The following is a 21,381-nucleotide window of genomic DNA, read 5'->3' as shown; positions in this document are numbered from 1 at the left end:
CCCTAAGATCCCGCTGTTCCTCCACACTGCCAAGAATCATGTCTTTAACCCTGTATTCAGCATTCAAATTCTTTGGACTGTGGGAGGAAACATCTCCAATCAACATCTTTGGACTGTGGGAAGAAATTAGAGCACTGAAGGATACTGTTTATAACATATTAAATACATTGATTAGGAAACTGTAAACCAAGTTTACAGAGATAGGTGGGAAGGCAAGTGGTGAAGGTTGACACAGGAAGTCTAGAGAGGGATATGGACAGGTTACGTGACTGGACAAAACCTTGGGCAGTTGGAATATAATGTGGCGAAATGTGATGTTATGCACTTTGGCAGGAAGAATGAAGGATCTGAATATTATTTAAATGGAGAAAGACTGCAGAAAGCTGTAGAACAACAATGAAATTGGGACGCCTCATCCATGGTATCACAAAAAGCTAGCATCCAAGTATTAGGAAGGCAAATACAATATTGGCCTTTATTTCAAAGGGAAATGGAGTATAAAATTAGGGAGAATTGCTTAAACAATAGAAAGCACTTGTCAGTGAACAGATGGAATACAGTGAACAGTTTTGGGCTCCTTATCTCAGAAAGGATACACTGCATTGCAGGCAGACCAGAGAACATTCACTAGGCTGATACTAGGTATGGAAGGACTCTTATGAGGGGAGGTTAAGTAGATTAGGCTTGTACTGAGTGTGTTATAGAACAATGAGAGGTGACCTTTTTTCTTAAGAATCCCTGCAGTGTGGAAACAGGCCTTTCGGCGCAACAAGTCCACATCGACCCTCCAAAGAGTATTGTCGGTTTTTTTTAAGTTTAGCTGACACAAGATGGTTGAAACAAAATTGTAGCTGATTTAATGCAACTCAAATCATAGCCTTCACAGCATGGAAACTGTCCGATTTGAAATTGCCTATTTCAATATGAAATGGAAAGGGAAAGCTTGTCCCATCTTCGATGAGGCCTGTTACATCATTATAATTGCATGTCAGACTAGACACATACATTTGTGCAATAACAGTGGTTTAAATGTAAGTTAAAAACATTGCAGACTTCTCCAGGTCGTCAGCCTTGGATGCAGAGATTGGTATCAATAAACACTCTAGGACAACCTTAATAAGCACCTAGTACCAGTTAGTTTGAAGTTTGTTATTTAGTACAGATTAGAAGAAAGGTTATATACCACAATAATCGAGACTTGTTACGCAATTGTCATGACATATTAAATACACCAAGACGGGTATGTTGAAATGATAAATGCAACCGACGAACTAACATTAAGGGATTCAAGTGAATTTCCTTTAAATAAATAGCTACAGGCAGTAAAGACGTGCTTTCATTCAATCATCAGGGAGATTAGAACAACAAGAAAGCATAAATAAGATGGACCTCTGAAAAAGAGTACCAAGAGACAATTAACATAGCAAGGAGGGCAGGAACAATTGTGAGACAGAGTCATCATGACCGTGAGAAAATAAACTCTCACAACCTGACTGACAGCCGAAAGAACAAAGGAAGGATGACAGAGAAAAATGATAAGACAAGGGTGAGAGAGAGGTCATGTCCTGTAGAACCTTAAAGGGTCCAAATAAGCTTCTTTTTAATGACTGTAAAAGTGATAGAATTTCGTTCCTATCAATTGGATTTGAATAGATGCTTTCTTATTTAGTAAGGAGAATGAGTATGAAAAGTCTTTAAAATATTGACAATAAAAGCCATCCTGGTATTAAAACTTCTGTTGAAACCATCTTACAGTGTGCAAATATAAGAAGTTGTAAATGACAGCTGCTAGACAAGAGAGACTGTCTTTGTTTGACCTTTCAAGGTCGAGTTAGGGGAAGTTGCTCCCAAAATTGTCAGCTTTGTCACAGAATTGTAGTATTATGTGTAACTATGAGTAACTTTATATTAGAGCTGATATTACAACTTTATAACAATTAGTAGAAGTTAACGTCCTTTCTAACCTTCTGTATTAAGGTTAGCACTGATGATAAATTGCAGAACGGAATTTGAGAAGTCATTTGTAACAAGCAAATATATGATGTAGCTGACAAATATCTGGGATGGGATAGAACAATTAGTGTTGGAATGTGGTCCATAACATGTATTGTAAGAGCGCAAGTACAGGTGACAGGGGTCTGGCAAACATCACAAGATAATGGGAGGGCCTAGGGTTGTTCATGAAGATGTCCATCATTGATCATGTATTCACAGGATTGGATATGTCAGTCAGAGGGTGTGTGGCAAACACCGATGTCAATGTAGCACATAAATGTTGTCACGTGGAACGTGTAAATATAATGTAGTTGACTGGGAGAGTCAGAGGGTCCTAGAGACATAACCCATGCTGTGTTGGTAAGAAGCTCGAGTTATGCTGCTGTGTATGGAACTCAAGACTTCTCTTTAAAATCTCTCCCCAGCAAGGTGCATAATCTCAGAACAAAGTGTTGCCTATTCACAATAGAAATGTGAAAGACTGTTTTCTCTCAGCCGGTTGTGAATCTGTTGAACTCTCAAACCACATGGGGGTGTTGAAGCCGGTTCACTAAATAGTCAAGAAAGACAGATTTTTAATCAGTAATGAAATGAAGGGTTAATGGAGAAAGATAGGAAAATGAGGTTGAGGATTATTAGATCAGCCATTGTTGGAGCATGTTTGATGGGCTGAATGGCCTACTTCCACTCCAGACTTTGCAGAGTCTGTTAAGATGGTGGTTGCACATGTCTCTAATTGTTCAGGGTATAAACTTGTACTGCAAGTACTCCAGCTCACACTGAAGCCCTGCTTTGTGTCAAACTCTAGGAGACAACATAATCTTTTTGTTTGTGGCTTTAAACAGAGGAAGCTATGTGGGGCTGGAGCACATTTGTCAGTAAAATGGATTCATTCAGGACAGACAGCAGCGATGACATGGGAGTGTCACACAGAGTAGTGAGAAACAATTCAGTGTGTGATGATACGATAGCTTTGAAAGGTGTATTTTGTCCTTTTTATTTGAAGAGAGGTTTTAAGCCAGGTGATGAGTTGTCTATTTGAATCCAATAAAGTTAACGTCTTCTGAGGCCTTGGGTTGCTTTCAAAAGTGTTGGAATAACAGAAGCAGCCTGAATGGGTGCAGTTAAACTTCTATAAAACCAGGAATGGTAGTTTTACAGTAGAAGTTGCTACTCTGTCTCTATCTATCTTGGTTAACTCTTGCTTGTTTTCATCCTGGACAGGAGAATTGCATGTGTGATGATCTATTTTACTGAATTTGCCTTTGCCAAGGGGGTGTTTATGTGATGTTACTATTGAAACAGTTGCTGTTTTGTAGTTAAATAATCTGTCATTTTGCTAAGTTGTCCTATAGAATTAAGTTATACCAATTTCTTCATTCTTTTGGTTATTTTAACTAAAGAAAGACCCCGTACAGACAACAAGCAAAACTAATGTCATTTACAAAATACCATGCAAGGATTGTAACAAACACTACATTGGACAAACAGGCCAGAAAACTAGCCACCAGGATACATGAACACCAACTAGCCTCAAAAAGACATGACCCTCTCTCACTAATATCCTCACACATGGATGAGGAAGGACACAACTTCGACTGGGTCAACACATCCATCCTTGGACAAGCCAAACAAAGACACAAACGAGAGTTCATAGAAGCATGGCATTCCAACCGGAACACTATCAACAAACACATCGAGTTAGACCCCATCTAATCTACACCCCCTGGGCGGCACGGTGGCACAGTGGTTAGCACTGCTGCCTCACAGCGCCAGAGACCCGGGTTCAATTCCCGACTCAGGTGACTGACTGTGTGGAGTTTGCACATTCTCCCCGTGTCTGCGTGGGTTTCCTCCGGATGCTCCGGTTTCCTCCCACAGTCACAAAGATGTGCAGGGTCAGGTGAATTGGCCATGCTAAATTGCCCGTAGTGTTAGGTTAAAAGGGGTAAATGTAGGGGTATGGGTGGGTTGCGCTTCGGCGGGTCGGTGTGGACTTGGTGGGCCGAAGGGCCTGTTTCCACACTGTAAGTAATCTAATCTAATCTAAAAAAAGCAACAGGAAGTGACTTCACGACAGGAAAAATCATCATCACAGGAAATGACATTACTGACCCAAAGAAACCCAAATATATAAATAGAAAGCAGGAATTTTCAGCATTGCTTTGCCCAGAGGCCCACTGAAGATGCTACCTAGTAGGGTAATGAAACGTCTGGAAATGAACTTTCCAACTCAGCAAGCAAACCTACATCCAAAACCTCAAGCTGAGCTACAAATCTTTTCAAAACTCGCTATCTATAGTAGATGAAGAAAGTGTGTTTTGCTTCAAGACCAATAAAACTGTATCCAGAATACAACACTTGGTATTTACCTTTAAAATAAGAAAAAGTTAGGGTCTAGGCGATCTTCTTAATATATGTTGAGGGGGTTGGTCCGGCTCATAACAAGTGTCAGATTTGCGAGTGGGAATGAGCTGAGGGATCAATATTTTTGCTCTGAAAAGGTATCAGGGAAGAAAATATAGAAAAGTGTTTGTCCAGAACGGAGACTAGAAGATCACATTGTCATTAGAATTAGGACAAAGGGTTCCACCATGTGTTCTTCACACTTGATGGAGGTGAGGATAGACAATAGGTGCAGGAGCAGGCCATTCGGCCCTTTAAGCTAGCACCACCATTCATTATGATCATGACTGATCATCTACAATCAGTATCCTGTTCCTGCCTTATCCCCATAACCCTCGATTCCGCTATCTTTATGAGCTCTATCCATCTCTTTTTTGAAAGTATCCAGAGACTTGGCCTCCACTGCCTTCTGGGGCAGAGCATTCCATACACCCACCACTCTCTGGGTGAAGACGTTTCTCCTCAACTCTGTTCTAAATGTCCTACCTCTTATTTTTAAATTGTGTCCTCTGGTTTTTGACTCCCCCATCAGCGGAAACATGCTGCCTACCTTCAGAGTGTCCAATCCTTTAATAATCTTATATGTCTCAATCAGAGAGGAGGTGGGAGAGAGAGGGAGCCCTTCAAAAGGAACTAAGTTTTCTTAAAGATAGTAAAAACACTCAAGTCCAGAAACGTGTAACACAAGCTGATTTATTTTACATGGCGAAAGTGAGGACTGCAGATCAGAGTCTAGATTAGAGTGGTGCTGGAAAAGCACAGCAGGTCAGGCAGCATGAAGCAATGATGAAGGGGTTTTGCCCGAAACGTCGATTTTCCTGCTCCTCGGATGCTGCCTGACCTGCTGTGCTTTTCCAACACTTCTGATTTATTTTACAGTTACCCAGAATATATAACTGAGCTGGACAGACAACAGATATTACATGAGTGATTCACACAATGCTCAGTGAGCAAAGAAGGGCTGTGGCGCAGATGAATTGGCAAAATGGGTTTGATAGGGTAACAGACAAGCGGGTTGCTCATAAGCAAATGGTGTTGATATTAAGGAAAATGGAGCATCAGGATTGAAAATTTAGCCAAGGACAGAAAACAGAGAGTCATCTTAATGGATATTTCTGAGATGGAAACGGTGCTGTCCCCATGGTCAGTGCTAGGAGACCATTGATTTTCTCAAGATAGAAAAATGATGTGGGCTGAATCTATGGGCAAAGATCAATTCCCAGAGATTTAAAACAGGGAGTATTCTTAATACACAAATTAGTAAAGAAGGTAGGGAGATATCTGATTGAATTTAGCAGAACAAATATTACGTGATACATTCTATAAGTTTTAGAAATAACTCATTGTAATGAAATGGTCAAGACCAGTATAGAGGGAGATGATTCTAAATTATACCTTAGTTTATTAATTGGCAGGATTGAAGCTTCAACAATGGAGAAATAAAAGTTGAGCAGATTCTCTGTCCTCTACCATATCTTCTATGGATCTATCAATCAGTGTAAACATCTATGTCCTGAGTGTCCACAATCACTTACACAAGGTCATCTGCTGGATGGATCTTCAGGGGCCCTCAGCTTGATCTTCAGTATCTTCATTCCTGACTGTTGCCTTACATCAATATCCGTCACTTTTTCATCCAGTGCTGGCTCTTAACTCTTCTTTGTCTACTCTGCTGGGTATTGGCAGGAAGCGAGGGAAAGTTACCTGGAATTTGTCTTCTCTACGATTTACAAGGACACATTCCCCTGGTTCCCAGCAGTTCCTTTCTTTCAATCATTACCTCATTAGCAGTTAACTCTGCTGACTGATTTTAACTCTGTCATAAAAAAAACACTATTACCTGATGTTGTGAGATTTTTAACTTTGTCCACCCCAGTCCAACACTGGCACCTCCACATCACATATATTCCCTCTAGTTTGAGACTCCCTTAACCTGGGAAAAAGACCGTGGCTATTCACCCTATTCCGTGGCCCTCATAAACCTCTAAAAGGTCACCTCTCAGTCTCTGACACTCCAGGGAAAATAGCCCCAGCCTATTCAGCCTCCCCCCATAGCTCAAACTCTCCAATATCCTTGATTTGGAGATGCCAGTGTTGGACTGGGGTATACAAAGTTAAAAATCACACAACACCAGGTTATAGTTAAATAATATCCTTGTAATTCTTTTCTGAACCCTTCCAAGTTTCACAACATATTTCTCAGAGCAGGGAGAATAGAACTGATTGCAGTTATCTCAAAACTGGCCAAACTAATGTCCTCTACATCCCGAAATTTCACAAGTATATTTCTGAACGTCACACATTGAAACATAATCGACCATGCAGTCTGTTTTAAGTAACTCTAAATACAGAGCAGAAACTAAAACAGACAACCTAGTTTATAACAACCAGCCTGTTCATCTCTAGCGCAGCTCTCTGCTGGGATGTCTCAGCCCGGCCACGCCCCTCATTCACTCCGACGGGTTTGGTAATGCAGCCACGCCCCTCATTCACTCGGACTGCTCGAGAAATTCAGCCCCGCCTCCCATTCACGTCCATTGGCTGGAGGAGTACCCACCCACTCAGTCCTCCAGACACGCCCCCTCGACCCTCCAGCCGTGCCCCCGCCTCGCGTTCACTTCCAATGGCTGGAGGAGTACCCATCAACTCGGTCCTCCAGACACGCCCCCTCGACCCTCCAGCCCCGCCTCCTCCATCTCGTCCGTTGCCCAGGCGCTGCGCTTCCTGTCTCATCCTTCAGTCCGGGCGCGCCGCCACGTGCGCTGGAGCATGCGCAGTATCGGTACTGCTGTTCGTGGGGTCAGACGGAGCCGCCGAGACGTTTCCCTCGGGTGAGATTTTTGTCGGCGTTACGGGGAAGGCGCTCGTGGTGGGCCGTTTCAGGAAACGCATCGGGAAGACGCCGAGTGCTCAGCGAAAACCACCGCCGGACTGTTGGCTCCGGCGACATATGGTCAGTCTCTTTTTTTACCGCCTCAGGCCTGGGTTAACAACTGCCATTCTGTTGGTCGTGTCTCGGCGAAGGAGGGCGCATGCGCCGCACTCGCATTGTTCGGAGGACCAGGTGCTGCCTTTCGGTCCTCCAGCCCCGCCCCTCGGTCCTCCAGCCCCGCCCCCCGATCCTCCAGCCCCGCCCCCCGATCCTCCAGCCCCGCCCCGCCCCCTTTCCCCTCCCACTGCAACAGCCACAAGTTCAGCGAGAAAAGACATGCGCTGGTCGTCGTGCAGATGGGTTATAGAGTCATAGAGATGTACAGCACGGAAACAGACCCTTCGGTCCAACCTTGCGAGATATCTCAACCCAATCTAGTCCCACCTGCCAGCACCCAGCCCATATCCCTCCAAACCCTTCCTATTCATATACCCATCCAAATGCCTCTTAAATGTTACAATTGTACCAGCCTCCACCACATCCTCTGGCAGCTCATTCCATACACGTACCACCCTCTGGGTGAAAATGTTCCCCTGAGGTCTCTTTTATATCTTTCCCCTCTCACCCTAAACCTATGCCCTCTAGTTCTGGACTCCCCGACTCCAGGGAAAAGACTTTGTCTATTTATCCTATCCATGCCCCTCAAATTTTGTAAACCTGTATAAGGTCACCCCTCAGCCTCCGATGCTCCAGGGAAAACAGCCCCAGCCTGTTCAGCCGCTGCCTATAGCTCAAATCCTCCAATCCTGGCAACATCCTTGTAAATCTTTTCTGAACCCTTTCAAGTTTCACAACACCTTTCCGATAGGAAGGAGACCAGAATTGCACACAATATTCCAACAGTGGCCTAAGCAATGTCCTGTACAGCTGCAACATGACCTCCCAACTCCTGTACTCAATACTCAATAAAGGAAAGTATACCAAATGCCACCTTCACTATCCTATCTACCTGCGGCTCCACTTTCAAGGAGCAATGAACGTGCACTCTAAGGTCTCTTTGTTCAGCAACACTCCCTAGGACCTTACCATTAAGTGTGTAAGTCCTGCTAAGATTTGCTTTCCCAAAATGCAGCACCTCGCATTTATCTGAATTAAACTCCATCTGCCACTTCTCAGCCCATTGGCCCATCTGGTCCAGATCCTGTTGTAATCCGAGGTAACCCTCTTTGCTGTCCACTACATCTCCAATTTTGGTGTCATCTGCAAACTTAATAACTGTACTTCTTATGCTGGCATCCAAATCATTTATGTAAATGACAAAAAGTAGAGGACCCAGCACCGATCCTTGTGGCACTCCACTGGTCACAGGCCTCCAGTCTGAAAAACAGCCCTCCACAACCACCCTCTGTCTTCTACCTTTGATCCAGTTCTGTATCCAAATGGCTCGTTTTCCCTTTATTCCATGAGATCTAACCTTGCTATTCAGTCTCCCATGGGGAACCTTGTCGAACGCCTTACTGAAGTCCATACAGATCACATCTACTGCTCTGCCCTCATCAATCTTCTTTGTTACTTCTTCAAAAAACTCAATCAAGTTTGTGAGACATGATTTCCCACGCACAATGCCATGTTGACTATTACTAATCAGTCCTTGCCTTTCCAAATACATGTACATCCCGTCCCTCAAGAGTAGGTCAAGTTTTGCACCTTCTCTAGTAGGCACATCCACATAATGAATCAGGAAATTGTTTTGTACGCAGGTAAGAAATTCCTCTCCATCTAAACCTTTAACACTATGGCAGTCCCAGTCGATGTTTGGAAAGTTAAAATCCCCTACCATAACTACCCTATTATTCTTACAGATAGCTGAGATCTCCTTACAAGTTTGTTTCTCATTTTCCCTCTGACTTTTAGTTGTCAAAACGGGTTTGATAGGGTGACCATAAGGCATAGGAGCGGAAATGAGGCCACTCAGCCCATCGAGTCTGTTCCGCCATTCAATCATGGCAGCATCAGGAGGTGGAGAAGTCAACGTTTGATTTCTCCACCTCTTGAAGCTCCCTGGCTTGCTGAGTTCTTCCAGCCTCCTGCTTGTCTACCTTGTTTTTTTTAAATTTCTGACTTTTTTAATCAATTTCAAATTCATTTGGCCATAGTAGGATCTGAAACCATGTCTCAAGACCATTAGACTGGGGTTTGGATTACTAATCCTTTGACATTGCCACTACACCACCCATCTCCCATCCTCTACATTGTATTCAAGCATGTGCAGTTTTTTTTGTCTCTGCTATTCAATTATGGCAGATATGTTTCTTAACCCCATTCTCCCGGTAACCCTTGATCCCCTTGATACTCAAGAACCTATTTATCTTGGTCTTAAATATACTCAATGGCCTGGCCTCCACATCCCTCTGTGGCAATGAGTTGCAAGGATACATTACTCTCTGGCTGAAGACATTTCTCCTTATCACCGTTCTAAAAGGTCTTCCCTTCACTCTAAGGCTGTGCCCTCAGGTCCTCGTCTTTCCTATCAATAGTATCATCTTTCCAGCATCTACTCTGTGCAGGTCATTCGGTATTCTGTATGTTTTAATTAGTTTCTCCCTCATCCTTCTAAACTCCATCAAGTATAAACCCAGAGTCCTCAAATGTTCCTCATTTGTTAAGTGACGAACAGACGAAAGCATTGTTAATAAGATGAAGCTGCTAATATTAAAGAATATGCAGCAGCAGGATTAGAAGTCCAGTGAAGCATGGAAAACAGAGTTATGTTAGTGGATATTTCTCAGTCTGGAAGGATGGAAATAGAACTATGTGATTGGTGGTGGGACCATTGATCCCAACACTTCTCAAGATAGAGAAGTGTTGTGGCCCTGAATCTGTGAAGCATAAGATCATAGTCTTCAACAACTTAAACTAGGGAGTGTTCTTGATCAGTGTGAACGCACAAATTAGTAAAAGACGCAGGGAGACAACGTTAAATTTAACAGAACAAATACTTGGTACAACAAATGGTTTGGTACATTCTTTAAGTTTCAGAAATAATGCAATGTACATTAGACATAAAAGTGAAAACTTCAGTGGAGCAGAACAGTACAGAAGAAGAGGTTTCTAAATTATACCTTAGTTTATTAACTGGCAGGTTTGAGTGGCCTGGATCAGCAAATTCAACAACTGAGAAACAGGAGCTGAGCAGATTCTCTGTTCTTTACCGCCTGTTACTGTATTTTATCTCCCATCGAATCAGTTGTGAAGAAGGGTCACATGAAACATTAACGCTGCTTTCTTTCCACATATATCGCCAGATCTGCTGAGTTTTTCCAGCAGTTTATCTTTTTGTTTCCTCTCTTCTCAGTCTTGATCTGCAGCTGCTGTCAATTTCCCAGGCTCCATCATTAGCTGCTACTTCAAGTTGGACTAAATTGTCAAATTATCGAGCACTTTATTGGGATTTCAACCCAGGGAGTAGGGAGACTGGGATGTTTTGGAGGAACAAGAGACAAAAATATTCCACAGAAACTGGAATTGTTGTATTTGTTTCTAATTTCACTGTTTTCACTCGGTGACGAGTTTGTCATCACTTGGTGCAGGGGATTAGAAGAGGAGAGCGTACATCTGGAAATTCAAATCAAACGTCAAGTCAAGATCTGACACAGTCACTCCATTCATCTGCAGCTGAAGCTGGCCTCCAAATGTGGATGGAGTTCTGCTTGAGGGGAATGGTTTCAATCATCTCTGATTGGGTAAGCTCAGCAAGAGACACAAACACTCTTGAGAGTGTTCCATGAAACTGACTGAAGAAAGAGCTTTTCTTTTAAATAGATATTTTTATTGAAAATTTAACATGTTTTTACAAGCTTACAGATTAAAAAAAACACAAGTACAAGCACTAATATACAATTTTATATTAAATAAATAATAACCAAAAGCTGTCAAACAAAAAGAAGAGATACAGAAAAAAAAAGACAAAACTCAACTAACTACTAATCTAACCTTTAGCTAACCAGAGTCTGTAATAAAATATCTTCCATTCCTCAAAGAAGAATAAAAAAGGATAACATAGTAATTAAATAGTGAAGTACATGCTCGGAACGAATTAATATCAAGTTGTAATAAAGCCCATATTCATGCGGGATTCCTCCCCCAAGGAGACCTGGACCAGCCAGAACCACTACCACAACTAGATGAAAGCCCTTGACAAAATGGTGAAGAAAGAGCTTTAAGCAGTTACACAGACTGACAAACATCTGACTGTTCACAGCACATGTTCACTGTGTGGAGGAGAATTCAACTGATCATCCAACCTTGACAGACACCCACACTGGCACCCATGAAGAAACCATGGAAATGTGGGGAGTGTGGGAAGGGATTCAGATTCCCGTCCTGGCTGGAAACTCATCAACGCACTCACACTGGTGCTGACACCGTGGAGAAACCATGGAAATGTGGGGACTGTGGGAAAGGATTCAATTACCCATCCCAGCTGGAAATTCATAGGCGCAGACATACTGGAGAGAGGCCGTTATCGTGTTCAAAGTGTGGAAAGGGATTCATTGATTTATCCAGCTTACAAATACACCAGAGAATTCACACTGGTGAGAAACCGCTTATCTGTTCCAAGTGTGGGAAAGGATTTGCTCATTTATCTAGTTTACATGTACATCAGAGAATTCACACTGGGGAGAAACCATTCACCTGTTCCGAGTGTGGGAAGGGATTCGCTCAGTCGTCCAACTTATATAAACACCGAAGAACTCATACTGGGGAGAAGCCATTCACCTGCTCTGACTGTGGTCGGGGATTCACTCAGTTATCCAGCTTACAGAAACACCAGAGAACTCACACCGGGGAGAAACCATTCACCTGCCCTGACTGCGGGAGGAGTTTCACTCAGTTATCCAGCTTGCATTCGCACCAGAAAACCCACACTCGTGAGAAACTGTTCACTTGCTCCAAGTGTGGGAAGGGCTTCACCCAGTCATCTGCCCTGCTGACACATGAGAGAGTTCACACTCATGAGAGACCTTTTCAATGTCCAGACTGCGGAAAGTGCTATAAAAGTTCTGGGGAGCTGATGTCCCATCAAATTCTTCACACTGATGAGAGACCATTCAGGTGCTCTCACTGTGGAACTGGGTTCAGGCGGTCAACTCACCTTACTGTACACCAGCGTATTCACACAGGAGAGAGGCCATTCACCTGCTCCAAGTGTGGGAAGGGATTCACTCAGTCATCTGCTCTGCTGAGGCACCAGCAAGTTCATGAATGACTTGGATTTTGAAGTCATTGCTGCTGTTAATCACACCCAGGACTAAACGTGGGGGTAATTTTAGGTTGGGGTAGGAATATTACCCAGCTGCTGTCTTCCATGGTTAAGAGCTTCTCGACATCAAACACAAGCTCCTTTACAACTGGGTTTAGATTCAGCAAGAACAACAGCAATGTTGGAAACGTTCAATCAGAGATTGGGTCAAACTGGCTTCTGTTCCTGACTGAAAGTGAAGTGGCAGGTTCACGTTTCCAGTTCGAAAATGGCTGATCCTTATTGTGGAGAAAGTGAGGACTGCAGATGCTGGAGATCAGAGCTGAAAAATGTTTTGCTGGAAAAACGCAGCAGGTCAGGCAACATCCAAGGAGCAGGAGAATCGACGTTTCGGGCATAAGCCCTTCCTGAAGAAGGGCTTATGTCTGAAACGACGATTCTCCTCCTTGGATGCTGCCTGACCTGCTGCGCTTTTCCAGCAACACATTTTTCAGCTCTGATCCTTATTGTCCAAGCATTAAAAATGTTTGTTGGTCATGTCTGATTCTCCCACTGTAAGGCGATAACAATAACAATTACATTTTAAGAAATATCTTAAAAGATGAGAAGGAGTTTAGGGAAGGAATTTCAGAGCTTGAGGCCTTTGCAGCTCAAAGCTGGGCCAATATTGTGGAGCGTTGTAGGCGGTAGGTAGGAAAATCAGAATCGGAGGAGTGCACTGGGTTCAGAGGTCGTAGGTTATAAAGACTATCTCTCATGAAAACAGTGACTGTCTCCCTGGAGCTTCAAGCACCACTTTGAAATGGATCAATACAGGACACGTCTACTGCCTTAGACAGGATGACAGGTAGTCATATCTGTGCACTTGCAACATATGCTTGATCTCCAACAAACTGGTCTGTAGCAGAATGGGAACAATGATGTGACGCTGGTCCAGGAGATGGATGTTGGGAGACAGGGTAGTGGGAACTCCACTTGAAGCACTCCAGCTTCTCAACCCTTAATCCCCAAGCAGCACCCGATGCACTGCCTCCATCTCCTGCCCCTCCGCTCGGAGTCAGTTCCACCTGTACCTACAGAGGAGCAATCTTTATGGGACCGTCCAGGACTCTGAAACTGAAGAGAGTGGAGACCAAAAGTATTTGAGCAGTGTCAGCAGGGATCTGAGCAGCCTGTCTGTACCTCTGCTGAAACCACAAAGAAGGTAGAAGTAACAGGACGGGTGTGTGCTGGGAATTGCATTCGGCCAAGGGATATTTGACAAAATATCAAGCTTCCTTTTTTAAGGTGTATGAGTTGAAACAGTTCCAGCTCTTGTCCAAGCTCATACCTGAAGACCATCTCCCTCCTTTGCTGGTTTCATGTTGAAATATTTGTTGTTGTTTGGATGTGTTCTTTGGGACGGGTGGAACTTGAATGGGGGTTTTCTGGCCCAAAAATAAGTTGCTACGGTCCTATTCTCTCATTAGAGAGAGAGAGAGAGAGGACTGTTGGTGGTTGACCTGAAGGGCACCACATGGCAGGTGGGGAGAGAGAGGTTGAGAAGGAGTATCCTTCATGGTAACGTAAGCTGGTGTGGGAATTGAACCCACACAGTGGGCATTCCCCTATATTGCAAAGCAGCAGTTCGGCCAACTGAGCTAAACAATCTCACAAGGGAAATATCTCTGCCCAACGAGACTGTTCAAGATTGCTGGAAAATTATTAGATCAGGTTGATTATTAATACCCAACTTGATTATTCCCTGCTTACACCTAAGTTAATTCGAAAATTGCCTTTGTGCTTTGGATTGGCTAAATATGAGGGCACAGCAGAGAAAATACTCCAAGGTCGGGACATCCTGGGAGATTCAGTTTTCAAAAGCTTACTAAGGTACTGCTAATAGCTACAAAAAAATTGAAACTGTTTGTGAGTGCGAATACAGGGACATCAGTAAAATAAATCACCAGTAAAATAATTTCCAACAATGTTGAAATAAGAGGAAGATAGAAGAATGATGATTACTCAGAATAGCATGAGATTCAGTGAGGTGAACTGTGAGCAGGCCCAGGAATGGGTTAATTGGTCACCATGTCTTCAGCTGCCTGGACCCTAAGCTCTGGATTTTCCTCCATAAGTAACTCTTTTCTACTTCAATTTGTCCTGAAAACCTCTTGGTCCATGATTTTGGTCATCTGATTCAATGTGTCTGAAACATTTTATGATGTGAAAAGCTGTACTGAAATATAATTTTCTTTATTGCTATAGTTCAGTCAAACCACAAATATGGTTCAGGCGCAGCTAGTTTATTGAGATCTGAACATTGAGCAGGTGAGTCTGTTCAAATGTAATTCAGATAGTCGCAGCTTGTGTCACAGTTCAGTGAGATCTGATCACCAAGTGAGTGAATAAATCTGTACAAGAAATGTACCTCAGACACAGCTTGTATCATAGCTCATTGCATCATAAACAGCACAGAAGACACCCTTCGCCTCATTGAGTCTATGCTCACCTGTCTACACCAAATCTGCTTCCCAGCTTTTGGTACATAACCTGGAATGTCATGACACTTTAACTGCTCATTCATTTATTTTTTAATGGTTGTGAGGTTTCTCACCTCCACTATCTTCTCAAGCAGTGCATTTCAGATTCCTACCACCCTCTGGATGAAAAGAAATTATTCCTCAAATCCCCTCTCAACCTACTGAGACCCTTCATGTTAAAATTATGCCCCTTGTTACTGACCTTTCAACCGAGGAGGTTAGCTGCTTCAAATCCACTCATAGAATCCCTCCAGTGTGGAAACAGACCCTTCGTCCCAGAAAGTCCACACCAACCCTCCACAGAGTATCCCACCAGAAGCATTCCCCTGTTACTGTACATTTACCCCTGACTAATGCACCTAACCTACACATCCCTGAACACTATGGGCAATTTAGCATGGCCAATTCGCCAAACTGCACATCTTTGGACTGTCGGAGGAAACCCAAGCAGACACGGGGCTGATGTGCAAACTCCACACAGACGGTTGCCCCGAGGCTGGGATTGAATCCAGGTCCCTGGCACTGTCAGGCAGTAGTGCTAACCACTGAGCCCCTTGCTACCCTCTATCTTAAGCTCCCACACCCTCTCTTCATCACTAAAATGTTCCAATCCAAGCAATATCCTGTTGAATTTCCTTTTCAATGAGATCTGATCATTGAGCGAGTGAGTCTGTATAACTTTTAACTCAAATAAGCACAGCTTGTTAGAACAGATCTGAGAGGAAGAAGAACTGAACTAACCACTAGACTTTCTGTCCTCCAAATTCAGGACAAGGTGATTCTTTCTGAGCATTCAGTGTTACTAACAAGTGTAATGCAAGATAATTTGTTCTTATGAGTTGTGTTATTTGATAAAGTTATAGTTGTGGGTCCACACCTGGCAATCCGTAATATTGTGATACTATTCTCATATCTCACTTCTGTTTCACTTTTGATTTCCAAGTATTCCTTGTTGTGATCCCAGCTGATGTTATTACCAGACGAGTCTGGCTTGGTAGATCATGGTTTGTTTTGGTTTTAATGAAGTTGTCTGTCATTGGGGAAAAAAAAGCATGTAATGTGGCAAATTTGGTTTTAACAGTAAAACAGAAATTTTTAAGCAAAAGCAAAAGACTGTTTACTTATACATCAAACTTAAAGATGTTGAAACACATGGAAACATGATCCTAAAAGCACTCCTTTTCAAATTCCCATTACCCCTCTGCCCACTACCCAAAGTACAATACTCACATTGAAGAAAATTGCTTTCCCTAACACCTCTATAGATTTAACTATGACTTCCACTCCCAGTTCAGAAATTCAGGTAAGGTATATTTGGAGCTTTCATGCACCTGACCGTAAACATTCACAACTTCAAATAACCTCTTCAGGGTTTTATTCAAACATTCTGTCTGGTCTGGAAGTATTACTAATCTCCTTACTCTAAAAGTAGTCTATTCTGATGTCTTCTACCTTTCTCAGGAATACTGCTTTACCAGACACCTTAATTGAAGACACTTGCAGAACTGCCCCAAATGGAAACCAAAATTTAACCCCTCTTCAGCTGTGTGTTTTCTTTTAAGTTTTTAATCAAAAAAAGTTCTGAAACTTCCGTCAGAAAGCTTAAGGTATGACTCAGTGTACATTGCGTAGTCATAACCTTTCCTACTCTAAACAAAAACCCATTTGTCTTCAAATTATTTTTCATGTAAATCACCAAGGCTACAAAAATACCTATAATAATTAAACACTCCAGGCACACAGAAAAACCCATATGCCGCAGAAACACAATTCAGAAATCCAAACTTAAATGGTATTGGAATATGTCACACACCCTACATTACAAGCTGTATTGGTTTCTTGCTTTATAAACATTGATTTCAAACAAATTGTTTGCACTTCACATTAAAGTGAATCTGATGTAGTCATTCAGTATTATTAACCATAACTTTCAGTTCTGTTTCCCACAATTTCTTTGTGTTCTTTTGACTGTTTACTATACCTTCCCATATCCGAAGCATTTTAGAGTCATTGAGGTCTCCAGCTCTTTGGTCCATTGAGTCTGCAATGGTCAAAAATAAGCACCTAACAACTCTAATCCCATCTTCCAGCACTTGGCCCATAACCCTGTATACTTTGGCTTTGCAAGTATACATCTAAATACTCTACGTCTTAAGTGTTATGAGGGTTTCTGCCTCTACCACACTTATCTGAAGAAGGGTTACACCCAAAATGTCGACTTCTCCACCTCTTGCTGCTGCCTGGCTTGCTGTATTCTCCCAGCTTCCTGCTTGTCTACCACACGTAAAGGCAATGAGTTCCATAGTCCCACCACCCTCTGGATGAAAGAAAATTTTCCTCAAAGTTGATTTTTAAAATGGACTATCCCGACTGTAGTGACCCCGAAGGGAAATGAATTACCTTTACATGGAGTGATCAGCGAGACAGAGTTTGATAGATGACAGTGGTGTCCTCTGGATTGGGAGAGTGGTGTCCTCTGGGAAATGCAGTCAATGCCCAGCTGCAAAGGGGAGAGCAGAAAGAGAGGGAGAATTATAGCAACAGAAGATTCAACCGTGTGGAGCACAGACAGGCATTTCTACCGCTGCAGATGAGACTCCAGGGTGATATGTCGCTTACCTGGGGCCAGGGTTAGGGTTTCCTGAATAGGTATAGGGCATTGTGAAGCTGGAGGTCCAATAGTCAGGACTGGAGGACAGCTAACGTGGTATCAAAATTGAAGAAAGGTGGAAGGGATAAACCAGGAAACTATTGGTCAATGAGTTTAACATCTGTGGTCGGGAAATTATCCGAAAAATTCCGAGGGATGGAATTAATCTCCACTTGAAGGTCACCACGCTGCAGAGGTGTGGTTGAGCAGGATGACCTTCATGGTAACCCCAGCCAGTGCATGAAATGAATCTGCACTGTTGGTGTCACTCTGCATTGCAAACCAGCTGTCCAGCCAACTGAGCCTGCTTTCAGAGCATTAATGTGCAGAACAAACAGCAATGGACCCAGAGCCGAACCCTGTGATACACCACTGGACACAGGCTTCCATTCATAAAACACCCTTCCACCATCACCCTCTGCTTCCTCCTACTAAGCAAAATTTGGATCCAATTCACCAAATTACCCTGGATTAATCAAGGACAGTCAGCATACCTATGTAAGGGGGAGATCATGTCTCTCAAATTTAAATGAATTTGGCAAGGACGTGACTAGGCATGTAAATGAGGTTAGTGCAGTTAATACCGTCTACGTGGACTTCAGTTAGGTTTTTGTCAAGATTTCATGTGGTAATCTGGTTAAAAAGCCAAGAGTCCACAGGATCCAGGGTAATTTGGGGAATTGGATCCAAATGTTTCTTAGTAGGAGGAAGCAGAGGGTGATGGTGGAAGGGTGTTTTGTGAATGGAAGCCTGTGTCCAGTTGTGTACCACAGGGTTCGGCTCTGTATCAATTGCTATTCTTTCTACACCTTAATGCTCTGAAAGCAGGCTGAGTTGGCTGGACGGCTAGTTTGCAATGTAGAGTGACACCAACAGTGCGGATTCATTTCATGCACTGGCTGGGGTTACCATGAAGGTCTTCCTGCTCAACCACACCTCTGCGGTGTGGTGACCTTCAGGTTAAACTCACCACCAGTTGGCGCTCTCTCTCTCTGTAATAAGAGAGCAGCCCTCTGGGACTGTGAAATCTTTAACTTTTAATGATCTATATGACTTGGAGGTGCTGGTGTTGGACTAGCGAGGATGTTAAAAACAAAATCACACAACACCAGGTTATCATCCAGTTATTTGGAAGCAATAACTTTCGGACCACTGCTCCTTCATCAGATGGTTGTGGAGGTTAAGATCATGTTCACAGAATTTATAGCCAAAGGAGTCCAGTGTCATGGTGATGTGATACAGTAAAACAATCTTAGATTAAAATTTCCATCTTTTATAATGGGAAATGCTGTTTTCTGTTCTTTGATCTGTAAATCCCAGAACTACTTTTAAATTACATTCTCAAGATAGCTCAGCTTTTTAAACAATAGGTGTGAAGTCTGTCTGTGTCCCAATGCTATGTCAGACTGACAAACTCTCTGTATAGTTTTACAGAGTTTTACATGGACTCATGCAGTTTTTGAGAAAAATAAATTGGCAGAATTACATTGTTTTTGCTCAAAAACTGCATGAATCAGTGTAAAACTATACCAAGGGTTTGTCAGTCTGATAGCATTGGGACACAGACAGACTTCACACTTATTGTTTAAGAAGCTGAGCTATCATCAGTTAGGCGCCACTTAGTACAGTGAGAAGACCTGGGTATCAACCTTGGGAATGATGTTTTGGCGCTGGAAGGAGTTCAACGCAGGGTTTACAAGAATGATACCTGGACTTCAAGGGTTAAGTTATGAGGAGAGATGAGATAAGTTAGGCCTTTACTGTAGAATTTATAAGATTAAGGTGTGATTTAATTAAGGTCAACAGGTTATTATTTGGGAAAGACAGGGTTGACAAAGATAAACTAATTCCACTGGTGAAGATTCTGAAACCAGTAGGCATAGATTAAGAATTTGGACCAGACCATTCAGGAGAGATGTTATTAAAGCACTTCTACATGCAAAGAGTATTGGAGGTTTGGAACACTCTTCCTCAAATGGCGGTCAATGCTAATTCAATAGCTAAATTTAAATCTGAAATACAATTTTTTTAGGGAAGGGTATCGAGGGATACAGGCCCAAAGCAGTAAATGGAGTTAGTTCACCAATCAGCCTTGATCTTATTGAATGGCAGAGCAAGCTCAAGTTGCTGAATGTCTACTCCTGTTCCTATTGTTACGATGCTGTTAATTAAAACCAAATACCCAGACAGGCTCGCCTCATCTCATAACTCTGTTAAAATATGAGTGCGTGACAGACAAATCCTAATTTCCACTATTTAAAGAGAAATAATAATTTATTTTCCTAACTCTAATAGTGAACACTAATCAAAGCTATTATCAAACTGAACACTCTTCTTTGTAACCAATTGCTATATGACCCCAATTCCAAAAAAATGGTGCTTCAGTAACAAAATTAAACATTACAATAACTTAACCTCAAGTCCACACACTCTGTCTTCTCTGCTGTCTTCGGTTTTTCATCTGCTGATCTCCCTGGGTTGTCTTTCTTTTTATTGCTTTTACAGGAAAAGGTACCTATCGTTAGAGAGTGCCTTCTTCTTTCTTTGAGTGCAAGATATTAAATGGGCAATTAGCTCTGACCAAACCTTCAAAATGCTCTGGTTTTATAATCCCCAAACATTGTTCCCTGTCATTGGTCCGGTGTTGTCAAAACAATAAATTCAAACTTGATTGGGTTTTGGCAACCTGCACATAATTTAAACTAATTGGTTAAATTCTAACTGTTGTCAAAACAGCAACCAAAGCTCAGGTATCCATTTACCAGCCAATTGTGACATGTATCTATTTTGGAACAGCTCGTCTTTCAGTCTTTCCATTCAGACAACTTAGCCTGTAGTTTAAGTTTAATATTCAGAAAACACTTTCTATTTAAAGTGAACATGCACTCGTTTGACTTCATAACACTATGTTCCTAAATGATACAAAATATGGTGGTGTAAATATTAAGGAGAAAGCCTTAGACGAGAGGATAATATTAATGGACTGGTCAGGCGGGCTGAACAATGGCGAATGGAATTTTATCCTGAAAAGTGTGACATGATGCATTTTGGAAGGTCCAACAAGGCAAAGAAATACATTTTGAATGGCAGGACCTAAGCAAGTACAGAGGATCAGAGAATGCGCATGTCCATAGATCCTCTGAGGCAGTAGGTCAGTTGGATATGATAGTTAAGGCGACATATGAGACACTTGTCTTTATTGTTTAAATCAAATACAAGAGCAAGAGGTTATGATGGAGCTGTACGTACCATTAATACTCCAGCTATGGCCTGTTTACAGGTCTGGTCTCCACATTATAGGAAGGATGTGATGAAACTACAGAGGTTCCGAGGCGATTCAATTCAGGATGTTGCTTGGGCTGCAGTGATTCAGCTGTGAAGGCAGGCTAGACAGGCTGGGGTTGTATTCCTTCAGGCAGAGGAGGCTGGGAAGGGATCAAAGTTCTGAGTGGCATAGATAGGGATAAACATTTGCATGGCTCTGTGGTTCGCACTACTGCCTCACAGCACCAGGGACCCCAGTTCAAACGCCACCTCGGGCAACTATCTGTGTGGAGTTTGCACGTTCTCTCCCCCCCCCCCCCCCCCCCCGTGTCTGCGTGGGTTTCCTTTGGGTGCTCTGGTTTCCTCCCACAGTCCAAAAATGTGCAGCTCAGGTGAATTGGCCATGCTA

The 21,381-nt window shown here is 42.7% G+C and overlaps 2 protein-coding genes and 1 pseudogene across 2 annotated transcripts in view; 2 read left to right on the top strand and 1 right to left on the bottom strand.

The window, feature by feature from the left end:
• The window catches only part of LOC122543483 (uncharacterized), a 48,512-nt pseudogene extending 32,057 nt beyond the window's left edge, over positions 1 to 16,455 (top strand).
• Positions 1 to 21,381, bottom strand: part of LOC122543482 (uncharacterized) — a 116,540-nt gene that overhangs the window by 8,333 nt on the left and 86,826 nt on the right. The gene's annotated exons all lie outside the window — the stretch shown is intronic.
• The window catches only part of LOC148143523 (uncharacterized), a 44,085-nt gene continuing 29,695 nt past the window's right edge, over positions 6,992 to 21,381 (top strand). The window contains exons 1-2 of the mRNA XM_087974263.1: positions 6,992 to 7,354; positions 10,864 to 11,016. Coding sequence (XP_087830389.1) covers positions 7,025 to 7,354; positions 10,864 to 11,016 — 483 coding nt within the window. The 5' untranslated portion in view covers positions 6,992 to 7,024. The remainder of the gene's footprint in view (positions 7,355 to 10,863; positions 11,017 to 21,381) is intronic.

Source organism: Chiloscyllium plagiosum, unplaced genomic scaffold (assembly GCF_037043375.1).
Source record: "Chiloscyllium plagiosum isolate Xiang-an unplaced genomic scaffold, Cpla_swu_hap1 HiC_scaffold_27, whole genome shotgun sequence".
NCBI classification, from domain to species: Eukaryota; Metazoa; Chordata; class Chondrichthyes; order Orectolobiformes; family Hemiscylliidae; genus Chiloscyllium; species Chiloscyllium plagiosum.
Note: the sequence above shows the minus strand (reverse complement) of the source record. Positions and strands in the feature narration are given on the sequence as shown.